Source organism: Lithobates pipiens, unplaced genomic scaffold (genome assembly GCF_037356315.1).
Source record: "Lithobates pipiens isolate NorthernLeopardFrog02 unplaced genomic scaffold, aLitPip1_a1.2 Scaffold_18, whole genome shotgun sequence".
NCBI classification, from domain to species: domain Eukaryota; kingdom Metazoa; phylum Chordata; class Amphibia; order Anura; family Ranidae; genus Lithobates; species Lithobates pipiens.
This window is the reverse complement of record NW_027507758.1, coordinates 641979682-641995525: the sequence shown is the minus strand read 5'-3', so window position 1 is coordinate 641995525 and position 15844 is coordinate 641979682. Positions and strand designations below refer to the sequence as shown.

At 49.5% G+C, this 15844-nt stretch overlaps 1 protein-coding gene across 1 annotated transcript in view; it reads right to left on the bottom strand.

Moving 5' to 3' along the window:
- Positions 1 to 15255, bottom strand: part of LOC143986904 (uncharacterized) — a 143697-nt gene extending 128442 nt beyond the window's left edge. Inside the window, exons 1-4 of the mRNA XM_077485312.1 lie at positions 15156 to 15255; positions 13167 to 13295; positions 7547 to 7681; positions 7264 to 7467 (exon numbers count right to left, since the gene is read on the bottom strand). Of these exons, the coding sequence (XP_077341438.1) occupies positions 7264 to 7467; positions 7547 to 7681; positions 13167 to 13262 (435 nt within the window). The 5' untranslated portion in view covers positions 13263 to 13295; positions 15156 to 15255. The remainder of the gene's footprint in view (positions 1 to 7263; positions 7468 to 7546; positions 7682 to 13166; positions 13296 to 15155) is intronic.
- Between the last annotated feature and the right edge of the window lie 589 nt (positions 15256 to 15844).

The window sequence follows — 15844 nt, the reverse complement described above, 5'->3', positions numbered from 1 at the left end:
ACCACCAGGGAGATTAAACAGTTGCTTATAAATATTGGACAGGGCTCACTCCCTTGAACCTGAAGAGACGATGCACCAAATTGAATGTTATATGCATGCCTAAATTGCAAATGGCGGAACAGATGGGCTTTTGGCAAATGAAATTTAGAGATTTCCATTACACACAATATCTCCTACCTTCTTGATTCCAAATTTGGTCCATATGACTGGGTCCTGATATGTGAAAAACTGTGGCAACTGGGGATTTTTCCACAGCGGTGTATGTGGAGTAGGGATGAGCTTCGTGTTCGAGTCGAACACATGTTCGACTCGAACATCGGTCGTTCGTGCGTTCGCCGAATTCCGAACGTTTGGGCCGTTCGCGGCAAAATTCGTGTGGCCCACAATGCATTGCGATGGCGCAATGCATTGCTGTCTCACGATTGGCCAAGCATGCACTGTGACCCCGCATGCTTGGCCAATCGCAGCGCCAGTAGCGGGAAGAGCAATGGTTGGCCACAGGCATCCTGCCTGTGGCCAATCATAGCTCAGACAGTGTAGTGCACGCCCCACACTATATAAAGCTGCCTTTCAGGCGGCCTCGTGTAGTGTTTGTTAGCATCTGAAGCAGTGGGTGTTCTGTGTACCTTCAACACAGTTACACACCAATCGTTTTTGGCTGATTTACTATTTTGCTCTTGTGTAGTGGTTACTGTCTGTGCCCTGACCGCAGTATACACCACTATATTCACCTCACCTATATAGCTAGTGATCTAGCTTTAATAATAGAGCTTGCAGTCAGTAGTGTTAGTGCGTGCTGTCTGCGTGCTCTGTACCCAGTACATACCACTATATACACCTACATAGCTGTTCTCTATTTGAGCCCGATTGTCATTTGCTGGAGTTATTGGAAGTTGTGTGTGCCTCCAGCACAGCACAGTATACAGCTGTATATACCCCTTTAACTCTGCTGTTTTCTTGTTATTGTCTGCGTGCCCTGACCGCAGTATACACCGTGATATTCACCTCACCTATATAGCTAGTGGTCCATCTTTAACAATAGAGCTTGCAGTCAGTAGTGTCACTCAGGAGATAGTGCGTGCTGTGTGCCTGCTCTGTACCCAGTACATACCGCTATTATCCACCTACATAGCTGTTCTCTATTTGGGCCCGATTGACATCTGCTGGAGTTATTGGAAGTTGTGTGTGCTTCCAGCACAGCACAGTATACATCTGTATATACCCCTTTAACTCTGCTGTTTTCTGGTTATTGTCTGCGTGCCCTGACCGCAGTATACACCGTGATATTCACCTCACCTATATAGCTAGTGATCTAGCTTTAATAATAGAACTTGCAGTCAGCAGTGTCACTCAGGAGATAGTGCGTGCTGTGTGCCTGCTCTGTACCCAGTACATACCGCTATTATCCACCTACATAGCTGTTCTCTATTTGGGCCCGATTGACATCTGCTGGAGTTATTGGAAGTTGTGTGTGCTTCCAGCACAGCACAGTATACATCTGTATATACCCCTTTAACTCTGCTGTTTTCTGGTTATTGTCTGCGTGCCCTGACCGCAGTATACACCGTGATATTCACCTCACCTATATAGCTAGTGGTCCATCTTTAACAATAGAGCTTGCAGTCAGCAGTGTCACTCAGGAGATAGTGCGTGCTGTGTGCCTGCTCTGTACCCAGTACATACCGCTATTATCCACCTACATAGCTGTTCTCTATTTGGGCCCGATTGACATCTGCTGGAGTTATTGGAAGTTGTGTGTGCTTCCAGCACAGCACAGTATACATCTGTATATACCCCTTTAACTCTGCTGTTCTATAAAAAAGGCATCTGCAGGAGTTAGTGGGTGTTGTGTGCCTCCAGCACAATATAAACTACCCAACTACTGTTTTACCCAACTCCCTTCAGGCCATTACCATGTCTGGAAGGCCAGCAAGGAGAGGCAGACAGGCGCGAGCCGATAAAAGAGGGCAAGCAGGCTCTGTGTCTAGAGACAACAGTGCTGGTCGGGGACGCGGTGCATTGTCATCAGCACGTGGCCATGGGACATGCTTGTCCTTCTTTTCTGCAGCTGGACATGTTGAACCGCAACATGCCAACGACTTGGTAGAGTGGATGACCAAGCCCTCTTCATCCTCCTCATCCTCTCTCACCCAGTCTCAGGGTAGTAGAAAAGCAGCTGCCAACACATCGTCGTCCCTCCTCTCAATGTCATCATCAGTGACTCCTTCCCTAGACCCACCACGTCCTCCTGAGGAGTCTCCTGAACTCTTTGAGCACAGTGTTGGGTACATGCTCCAGGAGGATGCCCAGTGTTTGGTGGGCTCTGATGATGACACTCAGCTAGAGGAAGGCAGTAGCGTGAGCACAGAGAGAGGGGATGCTCAAGAAGGACAGCAATCTGGCAGTAATGTTCCACAAGCTGCAGCATACTGCCAGGTTTGCTACAGCGATGAAGAGGGAGGGGATGATGAGGGCACTGACTCCACGTGGGTGCCTGGAAGGAGGGAGGAGGAGGAGGAGGAGGAGGCACATGTCCAACGAGGCAGGATGCCCTCCGGGGGCCAGCTTAGGGGCAGCACACCGACTGAATCACACCGCAGAGCTCCGCCTGCGCAGATCGCTTCCTCTGCGTGTTATTCTAAAAGTTCTTTGGTGTGGGCCTTTTTTGAGACGAGTGCATCAGATCGCACCGCTGCTATTTGCAACATATGTCTCAAGCGTATCTCACGTGGCCAAAACATCAGCCGCTTGGGCACCACATGCTTGACCAGACATATGTTGACCTGCCATGCAGCTCGTTGGCAAGCATACCTCAAAGACCCACACCAAAGAACAAAGCGGACCTCTCCTTGCTCCTCATCAGCTGGCATCTCCAACCCCACTAGACCTTCAGTCCTCTCTGAAACCTGCTCTGAGAGGAATGAAGGTGTAGAATTAGGTGTGTCACAGCCAAGTGCTTCCGGGAACTCTGCTAGTGGTACATCCACGTCCGATTATAGCAGACAAATGTCCCTGCCCCAGCTGCTGGACCGGCGGAAGAAATTTACTCCCAGCCATCCACATGCCCAGCGGTTGAATGCTAGCTTGGCTAAATTGCTAGCACTTCAACTGCTGCCTTTTCAGTTGGTAGATTCGGCCCCCTTCCGTGAGTTTGTACAATGTGCGGTTCCTCAGTGGCAGGTCCCCAAACGCCACTTTTTCTCACGGAAGGCAATTCCGGCTCTCTACCGGCATGTGGAAGGCAATGTCCTTGCCTCGCTGGACAGGGCGGTCAGCGGTAAGGTGCATATTACCGCTGACTCATGGTCCAGCAGGCATGGACAGGGACGTTACCTGTCTTTCACGGCCCATTGGGTCACTCTTCTGGCTGCTGGGAAGGATGCAGGACAAGGTGCAGTAGTATTGGAGGTTGTTCCGCCACCACGCCTCCAAAATGCTACTATTGGTTGTGACACACCTCTCTCCTCCACCCCCTCCTCTTCTTCTTCCTCCACGGCCTCTTCCAGTGCTCTGTCCTCAGAACCAGCGGTGCTCCGTAGGCGTTGCAGGGGCTACGCAAGTACGCAGGCAAAACGATGCCATGCCGTGCTTGCGCTGGTTTGTTTGGGGGACAGGAGCCACACTGGGGCGGATGTTTTGTCAGCTCTGCAGGGGCAGGCCGAGAGGTGGTTGACGCCACGCCAGCTTAAGCCAGGAATGGTGGTTTGCGACAATGGCACCAACCTCCTCTCCGCCCTCCGACAGGGACAACTGACCCATGTGCCCTGTGTAGCTCACGTCCTTAACCTGGTGGTGCAGCGGTTCTTGGGCAGGTACCCCGGCTTACAGGATGTCCTGAAACAGGCCAGGAGAGTCTGTGTGCATTTCCGCCGATCATTTAATGCCTGTGCTCGGCTGGCTGAGCTCCAAAAGGAGTTGAACCTGCCCAAGAACCGCCTTATATGTGACATGCCCACCAGATGGAACTCAACATTGGCCATGCTGCAGCGGCTGCACACGCAGCAGAGGGCCATCAATGAGTACCTGTGCGACTACGGCACCAGGACAGGGTCAGGAGAGCTTGGTTTTTTCTCACCACGCCAGTGGGGCATGATCAGGGATGCATGCACTGTCCTGTCACCGTTTGAGGAGGCCACAAGGATGGTGAGCAGTGACAGTGCATGCATCAGTGACACTATACCACTTGTCCACCTCTTGGAGCATACGCTGCGTGGAATAATGGACAGGGCACTTGAGGCAGAACAGAGGCAGGAAGAGGAGGACTTCCTTGCCTCTCAAGGCCCCCTTTATCCAGACAGTGTTCCTGCTGTGCCACCCATCACACAGGAAGAGGGTGAGGAAGAGGAGGAGGAGGATGATTGTGTCAGCATGGAGGTGGAGGCTGGCACTCAGCATCAGCAGCAGCAGTCTTATAGGGATGATTTACAGTCCCAAGAAACACGTGGACTTGTACGTGGCTGGGAGGAGGTAGCTGCGGATCATGTTGTCCTTAGTGACCCAGAGGACTCCGGACCGAATGCCTCAGCTAACCTACGCTGCATGGCCTCCCTGATCCTGCAAAGCCTGCGGAAGGATCCTCGTATTCTTCGGATCAAGGAGAGGGACCATTACTGGCTGGCCACTCTCCTTGATCCACGGTACAAGGGTAAGGTTGCCGACCTTATCTTGCCATCGCAGAGGGAGCAGAGGATGAGACATCTCCGGGAGGCCTTGCAGAAAGCTCTGTGCAACGCGTTCCCAGAGACTGGGAGGTCACAAACTCCTGGTCCTGGACAACGTGTTGCTGAGGCATCAGTCAGAAGGAGCGGTGGAGAAGGTGGCCGTCTGACTGATGCGTTCAGACAATTTTTTAGTCCGCAGCCCCAAGGTATGATTGGTTCCAGCACCCATCGCCAGCGTCTAATTTACATGGTGCAGGAATACCTAGGGGCAAGGTCAGACTTGGACACCTTTCCCACTGAAAATCCTCTGGCTTACTGGGTCTTGAGGATGGATCACTGGCCAGAGCTTGCACAGTATGCAATTGAGCTACTGGCCTGTCCTGCATCCAGCGTTCTTTCGGAACGCACCTTCAGTGCTGCTGGTGGCTTCGTTACCGATCACAGGGTGCGCCTGTCCACCGAATCAGTTGATCGACTGACCTTCATCAAGATGAATCAGTCTTGGATCACCCACAGCTACCAAGCACCTGAAGCTGATGTAACCGAATAATTTTTTTTGAAATACCACATCCCTTCAAGACTGCCTATGCTGATGCTGAGTGACTGTCCTGTTATGTTGATTGTCTATCCTCTTCCTCCTCCGCTGATATGTTGGAAGAACATTTTTGGTTCTGGGTGATGCCAGCAGCCCAATTTTTCTGCCCCTGTTTAACAGGGGCGTTTAAGTACAATTTTTGATGCAATGCTTTGCAGCAGGGCTAATTCCTGCAAAAAAACTAGAGTGTATGGCAGAGGTTGCAGTGTGATGGCACCAGTGCCTAAGGCCCAATTTTTCTGCCCCTGTTTAACAGGGGCGTTTAAGTACAATTTTTGATGCAATGCTTTGCAGCAGGGCTAATTCCTGCAAAAAAACTAGAGTGTATGGCAGAGGTTGCAGTGTGATGGCACCAGTGCCTAAGGCCCAATTTTTCTGCCCCTGTTTAACAGGGACATGTAATTACAATTCTTGATATAATATTTCACAGGAGGGCCCCTTCCTGTGCCCACCCAGAGTAACTGTGAGGACTTATAGTGTTGTGGCACCAGCACCACAACCACCAAAGGTCAATTTTTCTACCACTGTTCAACAATGGCATGTAATTACAATTCTTGATATAATCGTTCACAGCAGGGCGCTCCAGCGGCCACCAAGAGTCACTTTGAGGGCTTACAATGTTGTTGCAAAACCAACACCTTGTTCCGCCATTTCTGCAGAGCATATAGGGCAGGCCCCTACTTTCAAACATCCAATTTACAAACATCTCCTACTTGCAAACGGAAGGAGACAACAGCAAGTGAGATGAAAAAAGATGGACGACAAAACAAATTATACAGGGGTGATAACCCTTCCCTATGTTTTCCAAAAAGCTTAAAGATATTTTTTTTGACTGGAGCTACACTTTAAAAATGTACCGGTTGAAAATGACAAACAGATTCAACTTAACACAACAAACCTACACAGTCCCTGTCTTGTTTGCACCGCCTGTATACTGCTGTTCTGAGTATATAGGGCCTGGGGGCCACACGCATTTCCTTTTTTTAATATGGGTACGGGGTTCCCCTTAATATGCGTACAAGACCCAAATAGGCTGGTAATGGGCAGGGAGGGCTACCCATGCCATTTTTCTGAATGATTTTCAACCATATTGCAGGAACCAGATATAACATTAAAACCGCAAGCAGTTTTAAATGGTGTTATTTCCGTTTAATGTCATTTTGTGCAGGGACTGTTCTAAACACGGGAAACACGTGGCACTTCACAGGCATACTATAGACACCCCCCAGGCACCATATTTAAAGGAATATTTCACTTTTTTTTTTTCACTTTAATCGTCATTAAAATCAGTGCTCCCGCCAAAACGGTAGTTTTTAAAACTTTTTCTTGCAGTGACCCATGTCCCCTGAGGCAGGAGGCAGGTCGCCAAACCCTTTTTAGCACACTATCTTGCATATTAGCCGTTAAAATTAGCACTTTCCAATTCGAACGTTCGAGTCCCATAGACTTCAATGGGGTTCTAACGTTCGTGCCGAACGCGGGGGTCGTTCGCAAGTTCTGGTGCGAACCGAACCGGGGGGTGTTCGGCTCATCCCTAGTCTCCATCCAATCTGACAGAGATTGAGATATTTTGCAAAGAAGAATGGGCAAAAATGTCCTCTCTAGATGTGCAAAGCTGGTAGAGACATCCCCAAAAAGACTTGCAGCTGTAATTGCAGCGAAGGCGGTTCTACAAAGTATTGACTTAGGGGGGCGCCATACAAATGCCCCCCCACACACTTTTTACATATTTTATTTATATCATTTATCATTTTCCTTCCACTTCACAATTATGTGCCACTTTGTGTTGGTCTATCACATAAAATCCCAATAAAATACATATTTCAAGGGGTGTGAATACTTTTTCAAGACACTGTGAGTGTTAATATTTATTCTATTATTTAATGCTGTTTCTAAAAAGAATTATTGTTATACCAACAGCTCGCTGGTCACACCAATGTTCCATGACCTGTTGATCTAAATTTATTTTGCCAGCGGAGTCAGATTTAACCCCTTCATTACACTCACCTCTCCAGTCAGCAGGCTGAGGATCTCCAGGGTGAGGTTCAATATCATCTCATTCCGGGGAAATTCCTTACTTACATTCTTCACAAAACTCAAATACTGCTGATTGTCCATCATGACGTCCTTGTAGAGATCCTTGTGTCCTTCTAAATACTCCCACTCCTCCATGGAGAAATAGACAGTGACATCTTGACACCTTATAGGAACCTGACACACACAATGATACAGTCACCATCCAGACACATCCCTTGTCTGTTACCGGATAATGTCCCAGAATCCTCCTCACCTCTCCTGTCAGCAGCTCCATCATCTTCTTGGTGACTTCTAGAATCTTCTCCATGTTGTGTCTCTCAGGTTTTAGGGAGTCACATGGAGGCACTGTGATGGTAATATGATCACCTGACTTCACAAGAGGAAATCTCTGTATTGGGGAATAGTGATGGACAAACTTCCGACGGGACGTTTCGCGAACGCGGCCAATAGTTCGCGAAACGGAACGTTCGCGGCGGGCCCCATTGACTTCAATGGGAGGCGAACTTCGCAAACCTAGAGGTCAAATTTGCAGCCACAAAATAATTATTAGCTGTGCAAACATAGTCCCACCACATGGCTAATGACATAACACATGTATGAGGTGAATCTGGGATCGACAACTACAAGCATTCTTTTTTTATATGGGAAATTGTTGTGACAATTCAGGACTGTGGAGCGCATGAAGGCAATGGAGGAGAGGGAAGGTCAGGGACCAGGGTAGGCAAAGAAGAGGGTGCAGGAGATGATCACCAGCAGCGTGACATACAGCAATGACACCTGCACCGTGATAGAGAGCACTGACATCAGCAGCGTGACATTAAGCACTCACACCAGCACCGTGGTATACAGCACTGACAGCAGCACCGTGATAGAGAGCACTGACATCAACAGCGTGACATAAAGCACTCACACCAGCACCGTTATATACAGCACTGACAGCAGCACCGTGACAGAGAGCACTGACATCAGCACCGTGATATACAGCACTGACACCTGCACGGTAAGCAGCCCCAGGAGGAAGTCAGTACAGCACAGGGATGGTGTGATCCCCTCATAAAAAGCAGGCCCAGGAGTAAATCAGCAAAGCACAGGGATGGTGTGATCCCCTCATAATAAGAACCCCAGGAGTAAATCAGCACAGGACAGGGATGGTGTGATCCCCTCATAAAAAGCAGGCCCAGGAGTAAATCAGCACAGGACAGGGATGGTGTGATCCCCTCATAATAAGAACCCCCAGGAGGAAGTCAGCACAGCACAGGGATGGTGTGATCCCCTCATAATAAGCAGGCCCAGGAGTAAATCAGCACAGCACAGGGATGGTGTGATCCCCTCATAATAAGAACCCCCAGGAGTAAGTCAGCACAGCACAGGGATGGTGTGATCCCCTCATAATAAGCAGGCCCAGGAGTAAATCAGCACAGCACAGGGATGGTGTGATCCCCTCATAATAAGAACCCCCAGGAGTAAATCAGCACAGGACAGGGATGGTGTGATCCCCTCATAAAAAGCAGGCCCAGGAGTAAATCAGCACAGGACAGGGATGGTGTGATCCCCTCATAATAAGCAGGCCCAGGAGGAAGTCAGCACAGCACAGGGATGGTGTGATCCCCTCATAATAAGCAGGCCCAGGAGTAAATCAGCACAGCACAGGGATGGTGTGATCCCCTCATAATAAGAACCCCCAGGAGTAAATCAGGACAGGGTTGGTGTGATCCCCTCATAATAAGAACCCCCAGGAGTAAATCAGCACAGCACAGGGATGGTGTGATCCCCTCATAATAAGAAGGCCCAGGAGTAAATCAGCACAGCACAGGGATGGTGTGATCCCCTCATAATAAGAACCCCCAGGAGTAAATCAGCACAGGAAAGGGATGGTGTGATCCCCTCATAATAAGCAGGCCCAGGAGTAAATCAGCACAGGACAGGGATGGTGTGATCCCCTCATAATAAGAACCCCCAGGAGGAAGTCAGCACAGCACAGGGATGGTGTGATCCCCTCATAAGCAGCCCCAGGGGCATATAGTACGGTGTGCTTTTTTGGGACAAGGAAGTGAGCCAAATTAAGAAAGAAGGTCTGTGTGCTTGATTTAAAAAATAGTTTATAGACATATACATGGTCTACTGGTCACATGTGTTGAATTCCTCCGAGATCCATGCCTCATTCATTTTTAGAAATGTGAGGTAGTTAACACTGTCGTGAGCTAGGCGAGTACGCTTATCGGTCACGATCCCCCCTGCTGCGCTGAACGTCCTTTCGGAAAGGACACTGGATGAGGGGCAAGCCAACAGTTCGATTGCAAATTGGGCAAGCTCTGGCCAGAGGTCAAGCCTGCCTACCCAGTAGTCCAGGGGTTCATCACTCCTCAGAGCGTCCACATCGGCCGTTAACCCAATGTAGTCGGACACCTGATGGTCTAGGCATTCCCTGATGCTGGATCGGGATGACACCTGTCGATGGGTCGGCTGAAAGAATGACCTCATATCCAAAGTCACCAACACATCTTCAAACCGGCCTCTTCTTGCAGGCGCTGTTGGATTGGTACCCGCAACTCCTTCTCTGGGAGTGGGAATTGCTCCTCTGCCAGCGCACGCAAAAGCAGAATGCAGCATTTCTCGAAGCAAGGCCTGGAAGTGCTGCATTCTGACAGCCCTCTGCGACGGCGGTAACATTTCCGCCATTTTGTGTTTGTACCGGGGGTCTAAGTACGTTGCCACCCACTACTGGTCCTTGACCCTTATGCTTTTTATACGGGGGTCCCTATTAAAACACTGGAGCATGAAGGCCCCCATTTGCACTAAAGTGGAAGCGGTGTGGTGGCCTGGCTCCTGCTCATCATCCAGGATAATGTCGTCCTCTTCATTCTCCTCTCCCCATCCACGCACAACAGGGATCCCAGAAAGGTTTAAAGCATGCTCTTCTTGCTCCTCCTCATCCGCCTCGGCACCATCCTCCTCTGACTCCTCTTCAGACTCCTGTTGTTCACTTGTCTCAGATAGAGTAGCCCCCCCCCCCCCCCTGGGAATTCATCCAGCATTGCGACTTCCTCATCTTCCCACTCCTGCTCCTCCACAGCTTGATCAATGACACAACGCAATGCATGCTCCATAAAGAAGGCATAAGGTACCATGTCACTGATGGCGCCATGGCTGCGACTGACCAGTTTGGTGATCTCCTCAAATGGCCGCAGAAGTCTGCATGCGTCGCGCATGAGCAGCCACTGGCGCGGTGAAAAAAACCCCAGCTCCCCAGAACCGTTTCTGCCGCAGAGTTCATACAGGTAGACGTTAACTGCACGTTTCTGCTGGAGCAGCCTATCAAGCATATAGAAGGTTGAGTTCCATCGCGTCGGGCAATCGCAAATAAGACGTCTGACCGGCAGATTGTGTCGCCGCTGAATGTCAGCAAGGCGAGCCATGGCCGTGTAAGATCTTCTGAAATGGGCCGAGATTTTCCTTGCCTGCCGCAAGATGTCCTGGACCCCAGGGTATTTGACAAGGAATCGCTGCACGACCAAGCTTAGGACGTGTGCCATGCATGGGACGTGCGTGATTTTGCCCTGTTTCAATGCGCTAAGCAGATTGGCACCGTTGTCACACACCACTTTACCAACTGTCAAATTGAACGGTGTTAGCCACTGATCTGCCTGTGAACGCAAAGCTGAAAGGAGTGCCGGGCCAGTGTGGCTCTTGGCTTCCAGGAACAACAGACGCAGCACGGCATGGCAACGTCTCACCTGGCATGTGGAATAGGTTCTGGGGAGCTTGGGCGGTGCAGCGGAAGAGACGCTAGCAGCGGAAAAGGAGGAGGATACTGAGGAGGAGAGGGGAGGAGGATGGAGTAGGAGGAGGAGGAGAAGAAGAGTCAGGCCTGCATGCAATCCGTGGCGGTAAAACCAAATCTACACGGGTGCCACGGGTTACATGCTTGACGGCCGTCAGAAAGTTCACCCAGTGGGCAGTAAAAGTGATATACCTTCCCTGCCCGTGTTTGCTAGACCACGTGTCTGTGGTCAGATGTACCTTGGCACGACACTGTGTGCCAGAGATACATTCACTTGCCGCTGAACATAACCATATAGCTCTGGGATGCCCTTCTCTGAGAAATACTTCCTTCCTGGGACCTTCCATTGTGGTGTTCCAATGGCCACAAATTTGCGAAAGGCCTCCGAGTCCACCAGTTTATATGGCAGTAGTTGGCGGGCTATGAGTTCTGACAAGCCAGACGTCAATCATTGGGCAAGAGGGTTATCCGGCGTCATCATTTTTTTACGCTCAAACATTAGGCCCACGGAAGCCTTCCTTTTTTGCAGAAAAATGTGAGCTTGGCGTGATGGAAGGTGGAGTGGAGGAAAATTGTGAGGAGAGAGGAGAAGACGAGGCTGGACGGTGAGAGCCTGCAGTGTGGCTTTGTGTGTTCCATTGCTCCCACTGGGCTCGGTGATGGCTGCCCATGTGCCTTCTTAAGGCGGTCGTCCCTAGGTGAGTGTTGGGCTTACCGCGACTAATGCGTTGACTGCAAAGATTGCAGATGGCAATGCTATTGTCAGCAGCGGACACGTTAAAAAAAGCCCACACTGCAGAGCCATGTGCCAGTGTCCTGGGAGCGCCAGATGAGACCGTACATGGTCGATGACTCGCTCCTGATACATTTGCATTCTGCTTTGTCCCTCCTGTGCAATGTAAGTTATTCCTGCTTCTCCTCCCTATCTTCTGGTCCATATCTCCCTCTGAACTCCCCTCCTCTTCCTCTCTTGTGGGCACCCACGTGCGCATCAGAAATGTCCTCTTGATATGGATCGGAAAATAATTCCTGTGACTCAAGCGGAAGGTATGTGGTGTTGTTGGTGGTAGTGTCTTTCGGGGTGCACATAGCAGAGAGTGAAGAAGAGGGTGCAGATCGAGAGGATGAGGAGGGTGCAGAAGAGTAAGGCTGAGTGAGCCACTCAACCAAGTCTGGTGCGTCCTTTAAAGTAATTGAACACACCTTCTGCAACTTCCCACTTTGGCTCAAGGCTGGTGCTCCTGCCCTACCCCTACCACCCCTGCGGAAGGGCCTGCCTCTTCTTCTGCCTGTCATTTTTTAAATCACCCTGTGACAAAACTCTTAGTCCCTATACTGCTGAAGGACTGCTGCAGTATAGGTCAGCGGTCAGCAGTGGTGCACCTCAACCCTATGTATTGTGGACCGATACCGGTCCTTACAGAACAGCAGACTGTACCTCACTCAACCCTATGTACTGTAGCACCCTAGACAGACCAAGTTACCAGTCCTTATAAGGAGGTTTGTGGAACAAGTGAGTTGTGAATGATTAGCAGACTGCAGCAGAAGGGCAGCTGTCAAGTATAATATTCTTTCTATATTTGGAAGAAAGAATATTATATGTGTACAAGCCTATTACCATACCACTGATACCAGTCCTGAAAAGAACCTTTGTGGAACTAATAGTAACAGCTACTGTTTAAACTGACCCTCACTGCTTGACACACTGCTTCCTTCCTGTCCCTATATAAACTGGCAAAACAGAGGAGACTGGAACGATAACTGGTTACTGGAATAGCACTTTTGTGGACCTGATAGTAACAGCGAACTGTTCGGCCATCCCTATTGGGGAACCAATAGGAATATCATGTCAGAAACCCTGAATTGTCCTCACCTCTCCAGTCAGGTCTGTGTTTTATTAATAGAGATAAGAGTGATGTCATGTGTCCTCCCAGAATCCTCCTCACCTCTCCGGTCAGGTCTGTGTTTTATTAATAGAGATAAGAGTGATGTCATGTGACCTCCCAGAATCCTCCTCACCTCTCCGGTCAGGTCTGTGTTTTATTAATAGAGATAAGAGTTATGTCATGTGACCTCCCAGAATCCTCCTCACCTCTCCGGTCAGCAGGTAGATGATCTCCAGGGTGAGGTTTAGTATCTTCTCAGTCATGTGACTCCGGTCCTCCTCCATCCTCATTGGTGCCGTCATTTGATCTATACAGGTCTCCTTGTAGACGGAAAACTTTGGGAAATAAAAGTAAGAATTATTTGGATGGTGTTGGTCAAACAATAATAGGATGTTGATGTGAGGGGGTAATAGGAGGGTTGCTGTACATTTAAGAACTACTCCCCCCATGGAAACCCATTTAGTTTGGACTGTTTAGCGTCTGAATATGTTTTTTGGCTCCTGGGACCCTCTTGTCCTCCTAGATCAGAAATTCTCTTCTCTCTGTTGGGTTTGTTTAGTTTCTAAATGGGCTTTAATTAATTTTAGATCTGCAGACAAGGAATGATAAATACGATCCTTCCTTTGACTTGTTTGCTCTGAGGCAGTGCTGTGAGGACAATGTCGGGTCATCATGGTGTCCAGGAAGGGGAACTTGCAGACTTTTGGTCGGAGTTCCCGGCTAATCAGGATAATTGCCAGAACTCCGGCTGCAAGGCTCCAATCTCTGGCAGCCTGCTGACTGATCGGAGTGATGTCACTGTCACTCTCTGCAGTAAGAGAAGGGATCAGATTGGATAGCAGGAGGATGTTGCTGGTGGAGTAGGGAGCTGTGGGGGAGGAGTCTGTTCTGTCTTTTTCAATAGCAGTAGGAGGAGGAGAATGGGGGAACGGGGAGGGGGGGTTTGTTCTCTTAGTCTTGGTCTATTGTGTGGAACATTTTTTTTCTGGAGCATTTTTCTTGACCAATGATATGATGAGGTGAAGGCACCCTTCATTTGTTGGCAAGAGTTCTTTAAGAAGGTCAGAAAAAGTAGGGTGGGGTGGGAAAACCATCAGAGACCAAGAGCCCCTATGAGCCCTAAAACCCCCTCTTACCTCAGAGCCTTACAGCCTGACTACCCCCTCAGCCCTTCAGCCCCACTATCCTCTCAGAGTTGTTCAGTCCCATTACTTCCTAGGATGCCCCCAAAGTCCTTCATCTACACTTCCTCCTCAGGGTACCAGAGCCCTTCAGATGAAGTCAACTCTTTAGAGGCTCCCAGAGTCCTTTAGTCCCACTACCTCCTCAGAGACCCCTCAACTCCTCTAGTTTATTTAGAACCAGTGGCAGAACTATTACGGTTGTAAAGATCACACCTGCGACCCTGGCGTTCTGCCATCGCAGGGAGGGGGGCACCAAGACAGCAAAAAAGGGTCTTGCTGCCGGAGTAAAGGGTCCCAGGATCAGGGGAGGCTCCCCTGGTGATCGCCAATTAGTATTGCTGAGAAAAGAGTGTGCAACACATTCAGCCTTTGCAGAGCCCCCTTCCTGTCTCCGATCTGCTCCCAACACGGGCACAGAACCCTCCAACAGCAGCCAACTCCTTGTCTCCCAGACACAAGCTCCAAGTTCTCCATACGGGGCTGATTCTGCGCCCTGTGCCGGCTCTGAGGGACCCGTCACTGATGTCAGCTGCAGCACCCAGAGTATGGTGAGTGCCTGTATGTGGGGGACCTCGGTGTGTGTGGGGCCCTTGAGATGTGTAAAGGGGGAATTCTTGGGGGGATCTCTGCACATCTCAAACTCCTCTCCTACCTCTGCCAGCTGCTCTCTGGAGTTTCTGCCAAGCCCCCCCCCCCCCCAACACCTAGGTGCCCCTTCTAGGACTGCCCATATTATTGCCCCTTCATCTGTCCCACCCATTCCTATCCATCCTCCTCATCTCATCTCTCTGCCACCCCTGCCCATAACCCCCTCTGACTGGCACCCCGGTACAGACCCCCCTCCCCCCATTCATGCACCTCATCTCGGCCTTTGTCATTTCTTGGGAATCTCAGTGGCTGCAATGTGCCATGTTTGGGGTCACCGAGAACAAAGAGCCTCACTGGGCACTGCTGGAAGTGATCGGCGGAGGTGAGCCCGGTGTGTGTAAATAGAAAATAAGATCTTATTACCTCCTCTGCTGTTACTTCCAGTAATGTCTTCTCTTCCCTGCCACATGGAACGTCTTGTCTTTATTCCAGATTACTTCCTGTCTGTAACTGACATCACTTCCTGTCTAAATATGAGTGAGATCACCACCTTGTGGAGTTCAGAAGAACTGCAGCCACAAGAAATGTCTCATAGTAACCACTTCTATAAAATATCTTACAGAGCTACCAGAGGAGTTCAAACATAACACAACAAAGTAAGAAAAAATAGATACAGTTCTTATGTAACCAATTGTTTAACGAAGATATTTTTATTACATATAGAAAAGTCTTATGCCACGTACACACTATAGGAATTCCCGTCGGAAAAGCCTTGGATGGTTTTTCTGACGGAATTCCACTCAGGCTTGTGTTGCCTAAACACGGTCACAACAAATTCCGACTATCAAGAACGCGGTGACATACAACACTACGGCAAGCCGAGAAAATTAAGTTCAATGCTTCCGAGCATGCGTTGAATTGTTTCTGAGCATGCGTCTGAATTTTGCACATCGGAATTGCCACAGACGATTGGAATTTCTGATAGAAACTTAAGACTTAACTCAATCTTTTGCTGGCTGAAATACCACCAGCAAAAGTCCGATAGAGCATACACACAGTCACATTTCCCGAACAAAAGCTCATATCGGTCTTTTGCTGGTGGAATTTCCAAT